Source organism: Clarias gariepinus, chromosome 17 (assembly GCF_024256425.1).
Source record: "Clarias gariepinus isolate MV-2021 ecotype Netherlands chromosome 17, CGAR_prim_01v2, whole genome shotgun sequence".
Lineage (NCBI taxonomy): Eukaryota > Metazoa > Chordata > Actinopteri > Siluriformes > Clariidae > Clarias > Clarias gariepinus.
Genome location: NC_071116.1, coordinates 25,718,944 through 25,738,017, shown reverse-complemented (window position 1 = coordinate 25,738,017; position 19,074 = coordinate 25,718,944). Strand labels below are relative to the sequence as shown.

Below are 19,074 nucleotides of genomic sequence, written 5' to 3'. Positions count from 1 at the left end.
ATATGTTCTATACTATGCATGAAACATTTTAACATAAACATACTTGTAGATGTAGAGACACCTCACCATAAATAACAAATTTTAATACAAGGAAAAACCGAGATAAATGTACGATAATAGTGGTTAAAATCATGAAAAATTAGAGTCTGTAATATTGACTTATATTCAAGCAGTCTTTCCAAAAATTTTTCAGAATAAATTACATAAACAATAGTGCACAGAACAGAAGCAGCCTCATGTGGTGAGAGGTCAGTTCCTATCTCCTATGACTCCTTCAGTACAGACATATGTATATATAATAATATGGCCGTTTGAGATATGCTAAGCTTTTCACTTAAAGAACACAATGTTTTAAAATCTTAACTGTCTCTAGAAAAAAGTTTAAAATGCTTGTTATAAATGAGTTATAGTTGAATTCAAGTCGATTCAAGTAAATAGACTCAAAATGAAAAAAAAAAATACATTAAATATAACTTCCATATTTGTGGGTTGCACGCGATAACAGAAATTCCTTTCTTACTCTAAAGTGAGACTGAACACTGTAAGTGTAATAAATACCACTGCAGGCATCTGTGCAGAACATGTACTTTATATAAGTATAGTAGTATCTATATAAACATATATGCATGGTATATATATATATATATATATATATATATATATATATATACTGTATCAGTCTCGAATGACCTTGAAGCTTTGGATTTTATTAATATGACCAAGCCAGTTCGTGACTTCCTTTTTTATCACTGTGTAAATGAGCTGCATATATTCACTTCCTCTTTAGTTCCCTGCACGAGATATGCAACACATTGCTTGTCTGTCTTGTACAGTCAGGCGAGTGAACACGTGCTTTCTCAGTTTTGATAAATTCTAAATAGTCGAACAGTTTGTTTTTAAAATAAAATGATTTTTGTTCGACAATTCAGCACCAATAGCATTACAGTTTAGCAGAACTAAACATAATTTTTTAATGATTTGTCCCCCACACCAGTTCACTATTTTAAAAGCATGATTCAGCAATAGTTTATTAGCCTAAAACCAGTCTATCTACAAAATTAGCAATAGTAGGATCAGGTCAACCCACAACCATAGCATAGATAATAGTCTAACCACAGATTAGCATATTAAAGAAGCTAGTCATAAAGCTAAACACACACAAATTGGGTCAATAAACTGTTTAAAGCTCAACTACCAGGCAAAACTAATTCAAAATATAATATCAAGAAGTGCCATCAAAGCGGATGTAGCCTGGGCACAAAAACATGTTGGTCAGCCATACTTGTTACTCTTGTTATTAGGCTAGCTAACTAAAAAAAAGCAAAAAATATTTCTATTACTAGATCAGTATGATGGTGTCCCAGTACAGACCATATAAGGAAATGCCCTCTCAGTTTTTATAAATTCTAATTATTTTTTTATAAAAAATACATTGAGAAATACCAATAGCATTACTAGACATGTAAATAAATGATAAAAAAAAAAAAAACTACTTTTAAACCTTAGTTCACCTTTCACAGGCCATGGCATGATCTAGCATAAAAAACAGTCTATCCACAAAATTAGCATTATTAGAAACAGTTTAACCCACAACCTAGCATTACGGTAAATTGTTGAACCAGGAATTAGCATATAAAACAAGCTAACCGAGAAGTCATAAGGCGAAACACACACAAATAGTTTGAATAAACTATTTTTGACTCAGTTACCAGCGAGAGTTATAAACAAATAAAAGCTTTAAAAAGTTTAATCAAAGCTGATGTAGTCTGAGCATGAAATTAAAAGTGTCTGTCAGCTAGCTCTTACACTATACTTTATTCCTGCTAGTTATCTATCTAGCTAAAGAACACGCTACTGGTAAAATCATGCAGTTTGGACAATAAAGTCTATTTATGCTACTGAATATGAGGGCGTTCGAGTCAAGCCAGGACTTGTGATCAACGCGACTGACATTTACAGCAGACATCAAGCACAATACGGTGATAAGTATCTTAGCCACAGTAAAACATCTGAATGGTGATAATGAAAAAAAGGTGTGAACTATAATCTCGGCCGAGGTGGCTCAAAGCGCACTAAAGTCGTTTCCATGAACATTCCTTCTTAAAATTTGGTGGATAATTAGTCACCAACTTGTGGAAGAGATGTATGTCATTGGGGAAACTGTACACACAATCATTCACCAACACCACTTGTACATTACAGGGACTCGGCTGGGAGTTATTGCCTCATTTTCTATACAGTCCTGACCCGCTCCAAGCCATTTCCACATGTTTGGGTTATTCAAGGAGTTCCTAGGGGGCCAGTGTTTCAGACAGGACGTAAGTAGTTTTTACTCTCATAAATGTGTTTAAACAATCAAAATTCCCAGTTTGACTTGAACGATTCTCATACAAAAACTTGAAATGATGAAAGAGTTAATATATAGTCAAACAGACTTCTTGTACATACTTTTTGACTCAATGTACCCCATTGAGTCAAAAAAAAAATTCCCCCAAACTCCTAAGCACATGCTGTTTCCGTCCACGTCACAGAGGACCCCTGACTTCTTCCACCCTCCTGTCCTTGCATTCTCACACATACTTCAAATCAATCAATGAAGCACAATTAAAGCCTCATTGATAATACGGAAACAGCAGGCAGAACAACCTCTGCACTTTGCCCCCACTCGCTTGACTTGACATCTTTATTTGCTAGCAGTGCAACACATTCACACCACCGCCAAGGTGTCCAGTGAATAAACTGCCATTACCTCCATGGTTTTCTTGTACTGTGCCGCTTTCTGTTTGTGTAACACATCCATCTGTTGCTCCATCTGCAAACACATACAGATCAAAATGAATGTTTTTTAAAGATGCTTTAAGATTTTATATAAATAGAGAGTTAAACTGTGTTTTTCAGTTATAAATATCAGCATTGAAACATTTATGTGAAGACTGTGTGGGTTGAATATGTAAAGAATAAAACACTTCAAGACATGGAAAAATAATCAACAGAAAATGTGATGTTGTCAGGTTACAACCACAGTGTCATGGTTTTCCCCCCGACTGTTCTCACAATCTTTTAGGTTGCTATTTGTTCCAGCTCTCAGTTCGCAGTCTCCATTGTGCACCAGTCTGATTTATTAGTCTAATATTTCGCAGTGTGAGTGATTTTACTAACTGCATTGCTGTATAAAGTTCAATGTGTGCTTTTTTTTCCCCTGCTCGTACTTTTGATGAGAGAGCTTCCCAGTCAGTCCCCTGCCTCGCTCACGCACTAGAATCAGGGCAAAAACAAGGGTAATTACCCCACAATGTGACATGAAAAAAATGGGACGTGCGTTATCATTTACAGACCCCCAGGGCCAGACTCTAAATTTCTCTAATTTGCAGATTTCCTCTTAAACCCTTGTCGTCTCTGTACTTAAAGTGTTAATTGATGGAGACTTTAATATTCATTTTGAAAATGCAGAAGACTCTGAGAACAGCATTTATGACCATACTGGACTCAGTAGGAGTAAATCTGTATGTAGTAGGACCCACTCATAAAGTAGGTCAAACTTTATATTTAATATTATCCTTCGGATTAAGTATAAGAAATATAATCATAATTCCACAGTCTGAAGCTATGTCAGATCACTGTCTTGTCTCAATTAAAGTGTGTCATAGTAATGATGTACGCACATCGCCACGATACTACATTAAACGTACATTCACATCAAATACCACACAGAGAGCTTCAGCAATAATCTTTTAGAGTTATTAACATTGATTGGATCGTCAACTGACTCCACAGAACTTGATCAGACGACTGAATATTTAAAGTCGACATTCCATTATAGTTTAGATAATGTAGCTCCAGTTAAAAGGAAAATGATAAGAGATAAAAAAAAAAAAATCGCTCCCTAGTATAATAAACACACACATTTTAAAACAGACTGCTTAACAATTAGAACACAAATGGTGTCAAACTAAATTTTTAGTATTTCAAAAGGCATGGAAGGAGAGCATCCTGAACTATAAAAAAAGCTCTCAGTGATGCTAGATCAGTGTATTTCTCTACTCTTATTGAAAATAACAAAAATAATCCTAGATTTTTATTTAATACTGTAGCAAAATTAACTAGAAACAAGACCACTGCAGAAATCTCCACAACAACAACATACTTCATTACTTTTTCAATAACAAAATATTAACTATTAGGCAAAAAAATTAAGGCTTTGAAACCAGACAATTTAGGTTATACAGATGAAAAACTAACCAAACCATCAGAACTTAGAATACTTTACTCCCCTTGAAGAGAATGAACTAATTTTACTCATCTCTTCTTCAAAATCGTCAATCTGTGTATTAGTTTCTATACCGACACATTTTCTCAAGCAGGTGGTACCAGCAATAACAGAACACCTGTTGAAAATAAACTTTTCACTCAGCAGTGGGTATGTTCCCAAATCCTTTAAATTAGCAGTTATTGAACCGCTAATTAAAAAACCTGACCTTGACCCATATCAGCTGTCCAATTACAGGCCGATATCAAAATGTCTATCTCTAAGATTCTGGAAAAGATAGTAGCACGGCAACTATGTTCATATCTACATTGGAATGGCATAAACAAACTGTATCAGTCAGGATTAAGGCACAGCACAGAGACAGCACTCATTAAAGTAGTAAATTACCTCCTATTGGCCTCTGATCAGGGTTGCGTCACTATACTTGTTACTACTGCCAGTTTGACACTATTGACCATAGTATTTTTCTTCATAGTTTAAAAAATGTAGTAGGAATTAAGGGAACAGCCCTCTCGTGGCTCAGATCCTATTTGACTGATCGTTATCAGTTTGTAGATTTAAATGGTGACCATTCTGCATGTTCTAAAGTGGAGTTTGGTGTTCCACAGGGTTCAGTTTTAGGCCCACTGCTTTTTTCGCTTTACATGCTTCCTCTGGGCAACATAATTTGTAAGCATTGTATTAGTTTTCATTGTTATGCTGATGACACACAGTTATTTGTCTCAGCAAAACCAGATGAGAAAAACTAGCTTACAAAAGTTGAGCAACGTGTGCAGGACATAAGAGATTGGATGTTAATTAACTTCCTTCTGCTTAATCCTGATAAAACAGAAGTTATAGTCATAGAAGCAAGCTTTCTGATCACACTGTCACTTTAAATAGCCTTTCTGTTGTATCAATTGCAACAGTGAAAGACCTCGGTGTGATTAGAGATCCCAGCCTTTCATTTGAAGCTCATGTAGATATTACCAGAATAGCATTTTTTCACCTTAGAAATATTGCCAAGGTAAGAAATATATTGTCACTAAACGATGCAGAAAAACTAGTTCATGCTTTTATCACCTCTAGGTTGGACTATTGTAATGCCTTACTGTCTGGCTGTTCAGCTAGACACACAAACAAGCTTCAGTTAGTCCAGAATGCAGCAGCGAGAGTCCTCACTAGAACCAGAAGATACAAGTACATCACCCCTATCTTATCCACACTGCATTGGCTCCCTGTGAAATTCCGCATTGATTTGAAAGTACTACTTATGACATATAAAGCATTAAATGGTCTCGCGCCGCAGTATCAGCCCTGAGCGAACTGCTAGTGTCTTATAATCCACCACGCCTACTTCAATCAAAGGATGCAGGCTTCTTGTCAGTACCACGTATTATGAAAACTACAGCAGGGGGCGGAGCTTTTTCTTACAAAGCGCAAAAGTTATAGAATAATCTTTCAATTAATGTTCGGGATTCAGACACAGTCTCAGTGTTTAAGTCTAGGCTAAAAACCTATATATTCAGCCAAGCATTTTTGTAAATAGATTTCCCTTAGGTAAAAGTGCAGATCTGGGGGACTCATGGACGTAGAGTATTACGGTAAACTGGTATGTTTAGATGATGTCTTTCTCACTCTCATTGATCACTCATATTTGTTGACGGTGATTGGTTGCTTTACATATCAGGATTTTCTCAGGTGTTTCCTTCTGGCTCTCCCTTTTAGTTAGGCTGTTATAGTTAGTCCTGCCGGAGTCCCTGCTTGCACTGAATATACTGTACAATCACATTATACATTGTTTGACTGTGACCATACCTAACTGCCACTTCTCCTTCTCTTCTGCTCTCTCCTCTTCTCCTCTTTCTCTCCCTCTCTCTTTCCCTCTACCTGTGTCTCTGTCGATATAAACATGTCGCTCCTGAGCTACCAGTGATCCAGACCGTCTCTGCCCCCTGGAACTGTCTGACTCATCCTGGTGTCCTGCTTCTGGTTGGAGATCTCATCGCATGGATGCCCGTGTGGTCTACCTGGGATGTGTGTGGTGACTGGGGACGGTTCCACTTTTCCACGAAGACGGTCCTGTCCTCGGCTGATGCAGACAGCTGTTCTCTGAGGACCTGTTGACTTCAGTCGCTCGATATTTCAGGACTGGAGTTTCCTACAGTCTACCTGAGCCTCCGAGAACGAACTGGACTTTTTAACTTTAACACATCTCCTGTTATACTGAATTTCCAGTCTCACACAGTATGAATCAGATCAATCCCTGCTATCCGTTTCACCCATGAGGATGGGTTCCCTGTTGAGTCTGGTTTGTCTCAAGGTTTCTTCCTATTACCATCTCAGGGAGTTTTTCCTTGCCACTGTCGCCGTCGTCCTCAGATTGCTCATTAGGGACGGTCTTATCGTTTTGAATTATACAACTTAAATTATTGAATTATTTTGATCGTGTAAAACTGCTTTGCGACAATGTCAATTTAAAAAAGTGCCTTACAAATATAAAATTGAATTAAATTGAAAAATGAGTAATAGAAAAACCGATCGCACAAAAGTTATTATCATTCTCAATCTTTTCCTTAATTTTTCCCTGAGCGCTCTTTCTCCCCCGGCAAAACCCCACCCTGCGTTATGAGTCCTGACCAATAAGAAGTGCATTTTCTGTTCTTTGTGTTGTTAGAGACCATGACAACTAAGGGGCTAAGGGGGAGGAACGGTTTCCTTTTGTCCACTGACTGACTGCGTCTTATACACATCACTATGTCTTAGTAGTGTTCATCCATCCATCCATCTAGGAACCTCTGTAGTCCATCCAGGGACTGTGGAAGCCAATGGCGATCATTGTATTTATTCCCATTTTTAACCTTCATTTAACATTTACACTCTATGAGCAATTTAGGAACGCCCATTAGCCTAATCTGCAGGTCTTTAGATTGTGGGAAGAAACCGGAGAACCTGGGGGAAACTCAGGAAGCACGAAGAGAACATGTAGATGGAAGGCAGCAGTGCTAACCACTTACTGTAGCCGCTGTCTTAGTAGTCTAACCTGTAATATTGCACTTTGATTCTTAATAATATGGAAAAAAGAGCAGTTCAATCGGTTCAATACGGCACAGGCCATTATGTTTCAAAATATGGGACGATTCTGTATTTTACCAGATGGTTGGCAAACCCTTATTTAGCCTGTAGCCTAGTCATAGACACTGTCCATATGTGTATTCGTTTGTATTTCATGTTTTTTATCTTCATAACGCTGAGAAAAGTATGTTTAAGAAAAGTCTGCACTTGGGTCCTACTTCGAATCAATTCGTGACACACGGAGGCGCTAGACTTTAGCACCCATCAGTGATCCGAGTCACATGTCCTCATCGTATGCACCTGGTTTTGAGCTGTTTTTGTCTTGCATACATGGTGTTTGTTTCACATTATCAATTAGCTCACATTTCTGTACATAGTCCTAGTTCCTTTTTTGCTTTAAATGTGGGTTTGGCACAATGATTACTAAAGAAGACTTCATAACTTATCGTAACTTGAAGAGAAACAAGCGTGTAAAAGATAATAAGTAATAATCATAATAAGGAGTTAATAAAGAGTTTGATTTGTTATTTTAATGTGATAGTTTACGAATATGTGATTTCTCCTGGACTGGTAGTGTTTGCTAGCATTAGCGTTATCTCATTCAGTGCTTCTGCTGCAGATGAGACGATGCTACAGAATTTGCTTCCTAAATATTGTAAAATGGAAAGCTAGTGCACTATGTAGAGTGTACAATCCCTTGTTTCACACACCCAGCTGTGCCCTTGTTCAGGGGTTAGCGAAAGCTTTAGGATTCAGCCTTATGTTAGAAGCTAGTTAGTGTTGTAGCTCACGTTTACCATGAAACATAAAACAGAAGCAGTTACTAAGGAGACAAACTGTTGTTTAAGATGATAACATTTTCAAATGTGTTTTCTTGCTTAAGATGCTTCTGTAAATGCCTTTTAGTGTGGATTTTGGCACGTGCATTCAGTCTGTAATGCCCCTTTTGTAGTCCAGATGTGGGCGGGAACAAAATGTCTACAAGGGCATCTCACAAAATGTTTTATTTCTTTTATACTACAGCGATTTTCTTTATCTTGGTGTTAACTATTTTTAAAGTTAATGAATTTAATGAAGTCAAGTCTGAATGTTCCACTAAACTATTAATTCCTGTTTTTACTCATGTTATAGCACATAGAAACAGCTGTTCCTTCGTCAACCTTTTTCTTTTTTTACTCTTCAAGTAAATAAGATAAAAAATTTGGGATTCAGAGAATCCTGAAGATTCTTAAAGTAAATCTTAAAGTAGCAGCTTTACTGTTTCAGAGCGGCACTGACACAAATCAGTTCATTTAAAGCCAGGATTCCCAAAGTGTGGTCGGCACGTCCCAAGACTGACTCTAGGGTAGGAAGTGGTGGCTCAATTGGTTAAGGTTGTGGGTTTCCGGGATTATTAATTGGAAGGTTGGGGGTTTAAGCCCCAGCACCACCAAGTTACCAGTGTTGAGCCCTTAACCCTATGTGCTATCCAAGCTGACCCCTAACTGGGATATGTGAAAAAATCAAGTGACTGTAAAGTACAAGTGCAGTAGAGGTGCAGAATGCAAAACATAGGATGAAAATTAAAGGAAGTACATTTTACATTTACTTTAATCTAATGAATACAGCTTGTTGCCCGGATATGCACCCAACATCTCTCTCTCTCTGTCTTTCACACAAACACACACACTGAGCTAGCCAGGAATTCAAACACAAAACCAGTGATTGATCCTTTTTGGTGGACTTTCCAGTCACACAGTTGAATTATTATTTTTTTTCTCTCTTCTAAATGTCCTCGCCGTCCTCATACACCTTCATTGTTCCACGGCTCCTGAATGCATAACTGTTGCAGTGCTCATTTTGTCGCGTTCGTTCTAAGCCGAGTTTGTTAGCTTTCGTTCTTATGTGTTCTTACGTTCAGAAATAATGCTATGTTATTTTTCTTTATGTGTGATGAAACTTAATGCAAATATTTAAATGTCACTGTAAATATACACGGCAAGGCTCAGAATGCTAAAAGGGGTGCCGGAACTAAAAAGTTTCGGATCCACTAATGTAAAGCATCCTCGCTGTCTACATTATTCACAGAACAAATCATATATTGCACATTTGTGTGTGTGTGTGTGTGTGTGTGTGTGATATTAGTTTTTACCTTCTTTCTTGCATCTTTCTGTTTTTCTCTAAACTCCTCTAACTTTTTGGCTTCATCCCTCATGGCCTGGGCCAGGTGCATGTGAGACATACTCACTTGTTCAGTCTCTGTAAAACACATACACACTCACACGATTTCACCACAATGAGGAAAGACGATCAAACACTCCAGGACTTTACTGAGTTTCATAACTTCCACAGTTTGTTACTTACGCAGTTTGAAAACATCAAGAGATCGCTTCAGTGTGCTAAAAATAGGCAAGAAATACCACAGAGTCAGTTTACATGTACATCATATCTAGAAATAATCAATCATTATCAGTACAATGTCTCAACAATGAGACTCAAATCTGTCTGCCAAACATGCGTCGACAGTAACAAAGGAAAGTAAGGCTACGTTCACATTACAAGCCTACAGGACCTCATGTTTTTTTTTATCCTGATGTGACGCAGATCTAATTACTATACAGTACCAGGCAAAAGTTTGGACACACCTTCCAAAATAATGTTTTTTGTTTTGTGAGTTATTCTTTTACATTCTAGAACAATACTGGAGGTCCCAAAACTATGAAACAACACAAATCAGGGTCAGGAGTAGGTCAGTGGTTAAAGCATTGGACTAGGGTTTGGAAGGTCCCAGGTTCAAACCCCGCCACCACCGCGATGCTTCACTGCTCAGGTGGACAATAAGATAAATATGTCAAATATGCCAAATGCTGACACCCTAATCGACTGTAATGTAAAAATCCAACTGTGGAGGCCAGTGGTGACCATCGCATTTATTCTCATATGTAGGAAAAGTTCTCATATCTAGGACCTCTGGTCAAAAGTGTGGACACTATGGGCCATTTGGGAACGCTAATCTGCAGAGGTGAAAAGAAATAAAATTTTGTGAAGCTACCAGTCTAAAGAGAAGTAAAAAGTAGTTGTGCACGGCGGCAGTGCTAACCACTCAGCTACCGTGCCTCCTAAATATGAGGTTATTGTGTGGGTTATTATATTATTTTAAGACACGAAGGTCAGGTGTTCCGGAAGAGTTTGTGCAAGAACAGTATTGTGTCAAGTGGGTTTGCAAAATCTATCAAGAACCATGATGAAACTGGCTCCCATGAAGACCTTCCCAGTAAAAAGCGAGACCAAAACTTACTTCTGCTGCAGAGGAGAACTTCATTTAGAGTCACCAGCCTCAGAAATCCCCAATTAACCTCAAAGACCACCTCTTAGAGCCAGTATATAAAGGATTTACAGAGCATAAGCAGCAGATACAATTCAATATCAACTGTTCAAAAGAGAATATTGTATATTTTGGATAAACACTTTCTTTATGGTTTTACAGTTTAGAGAGAAATAAAAATCAGGAAAGATCATGGGATTAAAAGGGGCGTCCAAACTTTTTACTGGTAGCATATATACAGTATAGATAGACAGACACAAATATCAGATTCATGTGACTTTGCCCATGCACAGCACGCTGATGTTTTCAGTTAGCAGTGGCAGCGTTTGGTTTTTATAGCAGCGCTAGCGATAGTTGCTAAAACAACTAAACTGTGGCATCTGGTTTTCTTCCTTCTTTTGAACCTCAACAAATACAGCCAACTAACCACGTGCTGTCCTCCAGAGCAAAGTCGCAAGCATATTTAAGCTAAAATCTCACCCATAGTTGGAAACGAATGAGCAGTCACACAAATATGACGTGTTTTAGCTCAGCCGGTGTGAACGTACACGTTTAAAGCGAATGCAAAGCGTATAAATGACAGCACGACTCCGTGACATAAGTCTCGTCAGCTCTATTGACAAGATCATAAAGCATGTTCTGTAATAATATTGTGTGTTTGCTGAATGTTATTCATTTGTTTTGCTTTTAACCACAAACCACATTTACATCGCAATGCATTCTGGGTGAGTTCAGCTCCTGACGTCTAGAGTGACCTAATGGTATTAAATCTATTCATTTATTATATGTAACACTACCTAGCGGTACGCAATGGGTCGCAATCAAAAGTGTGTGTACAAATTAAATTTGTGCTGTTATTTTCCTATTCGTCTGCACAAAGCTGTTCAGCGCTTGTCCTCACTTGGACTACTTTTGCACCACTGGTACCAGGACACCCCAGAAGACCTGATGTTTTAGCTCTAACCCAGAAATGATCCCTCTCAATGTTAGAGTCTCTCAGATCCTTAATGCTTGCCCATTTTTCCTGCTTCAATCACATCAACTTCGTCCTTGCCATACTCAATGTTATTCATGTCTCCTGATCTGACTAGAGTGATGATCTTCATTACAGGGAGCAGGAGACAGGTATAAGGGTCCTCGGAGGATGATTCTTTAAAAGTAATAAAAGTATGACTCTGTTCTTGGTTGTTGTTTTATTTCGTCGCACTAAAGCATGCTGCACAGGATAACAACTATTTATTGTGTAATCTGTTGTGTGTCTCTTACTTCATTTCATTCTGGCCGCACACTTTCTTGGACAATCCCAGCAGCTCCTTGGCGTATTTCTCCTCGATTACAGCTCTAAAAGGAAACCAAACCATTTTTAAAAGTCGTTAAACTCAGCTGATCAGCTTTGTGATATAATGTCTGGTATTCTGGAAGAAAGCGTAAGCTGAGGGACTTTACATGTTGGGTTTAGATTACGCAGTAACACGGATTGTTTCTGCTTTTTACACAAACAATAAAATGTCCCTCAGCTCACTCAGCTACTTTCACTTTTTCTCAATACAGCCAGCGGTGGTAACTTTGGATATTCAGGTGCACACGTGACTAAGTTTAAAATAAATCCCGGATTATGTAATTCTGATCCCATCCTTGCTTTAGTACTGCGCGGTTTAAAACAGCAGCCATCCTGAGATACCAGCCGTGCAGAAGTGATCCATCTGCTCAGACTGTCCTATAATCAGTATCAGTTCAACAGATCAACTGAAGCACCCTAGACTCGTAGGCAGGGGAAGTGATGAGGGTTTCAACTTTTATTTCCTAATAATGATTATTTCCAAATAAGTGATTTGTTTATGACCGAAGCAACTTCGAAAAAAGAAAACAGTACACACTAACAGTAATTGAGGGTCAAGGGTGTTGAATGAAAGAAGAAAAGAAAAAAAGAATGTTGGGGGAAAAGGGGAAGACAGAAGGAAAGTGTATGGATTCAATAAAGAAAGCACAAAATGAAAGTGCAAGGGCAAAATAAAAAGGAGGAAAGAAAAAAACAACGTGTGTTATGTCTCAAAGTAAATGCGGTTTTGAAAGCCGGCGATGTGTCTAACAATTGAGAAATTATAGGTGAAGAGTGCAAAAAAAACAAAGAAACAAAAAGAACAAAGAAACTAAAAGAGAAAAAAGTAAATGAAATGGACACAAACAAAAAAAGTGAAAAAATGGACAGAAAGGAAGAAAAAAAGTGAAAAACTAAAGAAAGAAATGTGTAATATCTGTTTATATTGCAAACACTGAAATAGTAAATGTGTTTTAAAGTGCAAAAATATATATATAAAAAAGAAAGGAACTGCATGGGTACAAAACCCATGCAGAAAAGGAAAGAAAGAAAGAAAGAAAGAAAGAAAGAAAGAAAGAAAGAAATGTAATCTTGTAAATGTAAATCTTTAATGTAAATGCAAACAAAGTAAAAAAACAAAGTGTGAAAAGTGCGAAAAAAAGAAGAAAGTACATGCGTCCAAAAAGAAAAGAAAGAAAGAAAGAAAAAAAGAAAGAAATTTTAAATTTAATAGAAATATAGAATACAACTATGCGGTGTGTTGCAGGCTGTTCATGTACTGTTTTTTTTTACAGTTTATTTAATGATAAGATTTTAATAAACAGTACTCAATAAACACGCGCATGTGTGTGTGTGTGTGTGTGTGTGTGTGTATACTAATTTAAAGACAGGCCAAGTCAGCCATAAAAAAAATAAGAAGACAAAAATATGTCTAAATAGTTTGACCGGTAGAAGTGAGAAACAGGATGTCCTGTGCTGAAACTCAAGAGTTAAAGACACACACAAGTAGAGAAGAACGTCGAGCTGCAGAACGTCCAGCAGATATCTCTCTATGCACTGTAACACACACTGAACCTCTGATCCTCTGATACGTGACCTAAACCACACCTAGAGAAATGGTCACAGTCTGCAGGAAGTGAGAGATCGACCTGATAACAGAAGATCTCGCTTCATTTTACTCTCTGTCCTTTCTTTATCTCATAAAATGATGGGCTTTTACACTCTAAGTACGAAGGGCGTTCAAATCAAACCGGGACTTGCGATGACATTTCTTTCATCTATGACGTAATCTGTCTGTGGGAACTGTGCACGTTACAGGAACTCGTCTGGGAGTTATTGCCACATCAAACGTACAGTCCGGACCTCATTCATTAAAGGAGTTCCTGGGAGGCCAGCGTTTCGGACATACTGTAAAGCAGGCAGTCTGACCACGGCTCTACCTTGATGGTGTCCAAACACAAAGTACATAGGGAATGATTTAAAGAAATAAAGAGAGTTTTAGTCTTATAACTGTGTCGTTCTGCACAACCAAAAGTCCCAGTATGTATGACTGAACCTGTATAACACCACTACACAAGATATGAACCTTGACACTGTCATGAAAACATTAACCGGGCTGCTTGCTCCATATACTGTAAACACATCGAGTGTCTAAATGCTTCTTTTTTTTCCTCACCTGGCTTTCATGAAGTCTTCGATCTCTTTGCACGTCCTCTTGCCATCATTGAGGTGCTGGAGGATGGCGTCGTAGCCCGCTGTGCTGGTCAGCTCACCGTTCTGTTAAAGGGAAAAAACAGAGACGTTAGAGTCTTCTCACACAGTGTGTAATCCTACTTTTTGAATCAACGTCATGACACGTGCTCATTTATGCAATCAGTCAATGATTTAAAAGTAACAGAATGAAATAAAAACAATAAAAGGAAAAAAAAAAAGGAAGGAAGGTTCATGTGTTCACACGAAAACAAGTGAAGAAAAAAAGTGCCTGAAAGGTGAAAAAAAAAAATTAAGGAAGTAAGATAAATAGAAAGATTAAAAGAAAGAAAAGAATGTGCATGAGTGCGAAAGAAAGAAAGAATATGCAAAGAAAGTGCAAAGGATAGACATAAGTGGTTGAGTGTAAAAGAAAGAAAGATTAAAAAAAAGAACGAACAGACAAAAGAAAGGAAAAAAGACATTAAGAAAGATCGAAAAGAAGGAAAGAATGTGCATGAGTGCAAAAGAGAAAGAAGAAAAAAGACAGAATTAAAAAGAAATTAAAAAGAAAAAATATACATGGGTGAAAAAGAAACAAGAATGAAAGAAAGAATATACATAAGTGCAAAAGAAGGACAGAAAGTACATACGTGCAAAATAAGAAAGAAGGAAAGAAAGATCAAAAAAGAAAGAATGTGCATAAGTGAAAAAGACAGAATAAAAGAAAGGAAGAAAAAGAAAGAATGTATATGCATAAAAAAAGAAAAAAGAAACAAAGAGACAAAAGAAAGAAAGAGCGTATCTTTACATTTAATTTAAGGCTGTTTGGACACAGCACATCAGAGACAGCAGCTGCTGATGGTAAGTTACTAAAAGATAAGAAGGAAGGTAATTGGACACCAAAGAAAGTGCAGAGAGAATGAGTTTGAAAGGTAGAAAATATGTGTGAAAGAAAGAATAAAAGAAAGAAATGATAAAAAGAAAAAGGGGAAAAAAGAACAAAAAAGATCAAGAAAGTAAATGAGTTTAAAAGAAAGAGAATGAAGAAAGAAAGAAAGAAAGAAAGAATATAAGTGCAAAGGAAGGACAGAAAGTGCTTGAGTGTAAAAGAAAGAATAAAAAACAAAGACAGAATAAATGAAATAAGGAATGAAAGACAAAAAGAAAAAGAAAAAAGGAAGGAAAGAATGTGCATGAGAGCAAAAAAGAAAAGAGACAGAACAAAAGAAGGGAGGCTCAAAAATAAAGACTGTTCTTCTTTGTCTTTCGGTCACTGCCAAAGAGAACCTCAACATCTTCAGCTCTGCTACCTCCAGCTCCGCCTCCTGTCTTTTCTTCAGTGCCGCTGTCTCTAAGCCGTAGAGCATCGCTGGTCTCACCACTGTCCTGTACACCTTTCCTTTCATTCTCGCTGATACTCTTTTATCGCACAACACACCTGACACTTTTCTCCACCCATTCCAAACTGTCTGTACCTGCCTGTTCACCTCCTTTCTACACTCTCGTTGCTGTACTTAAGTGAAAATGGAAGAAAAAGAAAAAAAAATTAAAAAGAAAGAATATACATGGGTGAAAAAGAAAGAAAAAAAGAAAGAAAGAAAAAAGAAAGAAAGAATATAAGTGCAAAGGAAGTACAGAAAGTTTATGAGTGCAAAATAAGAAAGAAGGAAAGAAAGATCAGGAAAAAAAGTGAAAGTGACAGAATAATAGAAAGGAAGATCAAAAAAAAAGAATGTATATGCATAAAAAAAGACACAAAGAAAGAAAGAGCGTATCTTTACATTTAATTTAAGGCTGTATGAACGCAGCACATCAGAGACAGCAGCTACTGAAAGTACGTTACTGAAAAGAAATAGGAAGGAAGGTGATTGCACAACAAAGAAAGTGCAGAGAGAACGAGTGTGAAAGAAAGACTGAAAGAAAGAAATGAAAAAAGAAAGAGAAAGTATGAAGGAGAATAAAAGAACAAAAAAGATAAAAAAGAAAGTAAATGAATTCAAAAGAAAAAGAACACAAAAAGAAAGAAAGAAAAAAAAAGAAAGAAAGAAAGAAAGAAAGAATAATATTGTAAGTGCAAAGGAAGGACAGAAAGCGCTTGGGTGTAAAAGAAATAAAAAAAGAAAGACAGGACAAATAAAAAAAAGAATTAAAAACAGAAAGAAAAATCAAAAAGGAAGGAAAGAATGTGTATGAGAGCAAAAACATAAAAAAGGGACAGAACAAAAGCAGGGAAGCTCAAAAAGAGCTGAGTGCTCACATGAGTGAAAACGAAAGAGAAAGAAAGGAAGGAAAAAGAAAGAAAAACAGAAGAAAAGTAAGAAACTAAGAAAGTGCATCTCTTTGTGTGTTTTTTACGGCTGTATGGATGCCGCACATCAGAGGCAGGAGTTACAGAAGGCTAGTGTCTCTATAATTATCTGCAGCCTTTTGCATGCCACCTCTTTGCACTGCGGACTGCACAGACCGGAATGGAAAGAAATGCAAATACCTTTGCAGATATGCCACATTAAGCAGGCACAAGGTTCAGCATCTCATGCAGGGCTCTAGTTACTGAGAGCTCCTCAGCTCATCATCAAAGCTTTTATTTTTACCAAGAGTCGAGCCACAACTTGGAGGAAAAACCACCATGTGGTCTGTTGGCACAGAGCCTACTGGTCTCTACAACTGTACTGGAGCAAAGAAAAGCATTCATGCAATACGGTTTCCGAGAACCTAGTGTTTAACGATGATGATGATGATGATGATGATGATGGAGGTAGAGAACGCAATCTAACACACAGCTCGAAAATCATCTGTCTTGAGACACGTGAGGGTGAAGATCATATGAGTTACGTTAGTAAACCCTGTTGTCCCAAGGAAGGGGGTGGGACCATCTGGGAAAAGACCACTTCCATCGGAATTTTAGAATTTCATCATGGAATAAAACGAGTTCATTTAAAGGTTCTTTAAAACCCAACCAGTATAATAAGGAAATGTTTACACACATACTGTAACTACGTATAGCACGGGGGTTTCCTGTCTAAAAAGAACAACACTGATCACTAATTATACAGCAGTAAACTGGTGACAGAATCATCTACACCCAAGGTATATGCCAAAGTTCAGCATATATATATATGTGTGAAAAACTATTTGCCCCTTCCTGATTTCTTATTCTTTTGCATGTTTGTCACACTTAAATGTTTCTGCTCATTAAAAACCGTTAACTATTAGTCAAAGATAACAGAATTGAACACAAAATGCAGTTTTTAAATGAAGGTTTACATTAAAAAAAAACCTCCAGATCTACATGGCCCTGGGTGAAAAAGTGATTGCCCCCCTTGTTAAAAAATAACTTAACTGTGGTTTATCACACCTGAGTTCAATTTCTGTAGTCACCCCCAGGCCTGATTACTGCCACACCTGTTTCAATCAGGGAATCACTTAAATAGGAGCTACCTGACACAGAGAAGTAAACCAAAAGCACCTCAAAAGCTAGACATCATGCCAAGATCCAAAGGAAAAAAATTCAGGAACAAATGAGAACAAAAGTAATTGAGATCTATCAGTATATATATATATATATATATATATATACACAATTAGCAAAAAAAGAAACGTCCCTTTTTCAGGACTGTGTATTTCAACAATAATGTTGTAAAAATCCAAATAACTTTACAGATCTTCATTGTAAAGGGTTTAAACAATGTTTTCCATGCATGTTCAATTAACCATAATCAATTAATTAACATGCACCTGAGGAATGGTCATTAAGACCTTAACAGCTTACAGAAAGTAGGCATTTAGGGTCACAGTTCTAAAAACACAGGACACTAAAGAGACTTGTCTACCGACTGTGAAAAACACCCAAAGAAAGATGCCCAGCGTCCCTGCTCATCTGCGTGAACGTGCATTAGGCATGCTGCAGGGAGGCATGAGGACTGCTGATGTGGCTAGGGCAATAAATTGCCATGTCCGCACCGTGAGACGGCTAAGACGGCGCTACAGGGAGACAGGAAGGACGGCTGATCATCCTCGCAGTGGAAGACCACGTGTAACAACACCTGCACAGGATCGGTACATCCGAATATCACACCTGTGTGACAGGTACAGGATGGCCACAACAACTGCCCGAGTCACACCAGGAACACACAATCCCTCCATCAGTGCTCAGACTGTCCGCAATAGGCAGTCCATGAGGAGGAGATGCACTGCAGTACTTCAAGCAGCTGGTGGCCACACCAGATACTGACTGGTACTTTCGATTTTGAGCCTCCCTTTATTCAGGGATACATTGGGAAACATTTTTAGTTTATGTCTTATGTTGTTGACTCTTTTAGTGTTCATAGAAATATTTACACATTAAGTTTACTGAAAGTAAAAACAGTTGAAAGGCAGAGGATGTTTCTTTTTTTGCAGAGTATGCGTGCATACCCTACTACTTTTACTTTGTCACACTTGCTCCTTTATATTTTTATGCAAAAAATTAGAACCTGCATTATTTTTTTTTCCATTTGAAAACCGATCTGTCATATACAGTGTCGCTTTATTAAAAGTCATGCAAATATTTTGTTCCGTAATGTTATTTATTTATTAATACTATAATTAACTTTGGAAAGAGTTTTTGTACAGAATAATTTCGACATGACACTTGCAGACACACACACACACACACACACACACATACACACACACACCTTGTATCTCAATAAACATCTTTTTTCCATAATTTAATTTAATAAAGGTGAAACTTTTACATGTTGTAAATTTGTTACATGTAAAGTGAAATATTTCAAGACTTATTTTGTTTTTCCAGCTCATCAAAATTCAGTATCTCAAAATATTACAATATTTCATCTCAAGTAAATTACTATTCATAAAGTATAACCATCGGTCCAGTTCCACAAAACCACAATCATGAAGAGGACTGCTAAGTCCAGATGACATAATCATTGAAAT

The 19,074-nt window shown here is 37.4% G+C and overlaps 1 protein-coding gene across 1 annotated transcript in view; it reads right to left on the bottom strand.

Moving 5' to 3' along the window:
• The window catches only part of pstpip2 (proline-serine-threonine phosphatase interacting protein 2), a 40,506-nt gene that overhangs the window by 18,445 nt on the left and 2,987 nt on the right, over positions 1 to 19,074 (bottom strand). The window contains exons 2-6 of the mRNA XM_053515523.1: positions 14,120 to 14,220; positions 11,892 to 11,966; positions 9,665 to 9,699; positions 9,453 to 9,559; positions 2,750 to 2,812 (exon numbers count right to left, since the gene is read on the bottom strand). Coding sequence (XP_053371498.1) covers positions 2,750 to 2,812; positions 9,453 to 9,559; positions 9,665 to 9,699; positions 11,892 to 11,966; positions 14,120 to 14,220 — 381 coding nt within the window. The remainder of the gene's footprint in view (positions 1 to 2,749; positions 2,813 to 9,452; positions 9,560 to 9,664; positions 9,700 to 11,891; positions 11,967 to 14,119; positions 14,221 to 19,074) is intronic.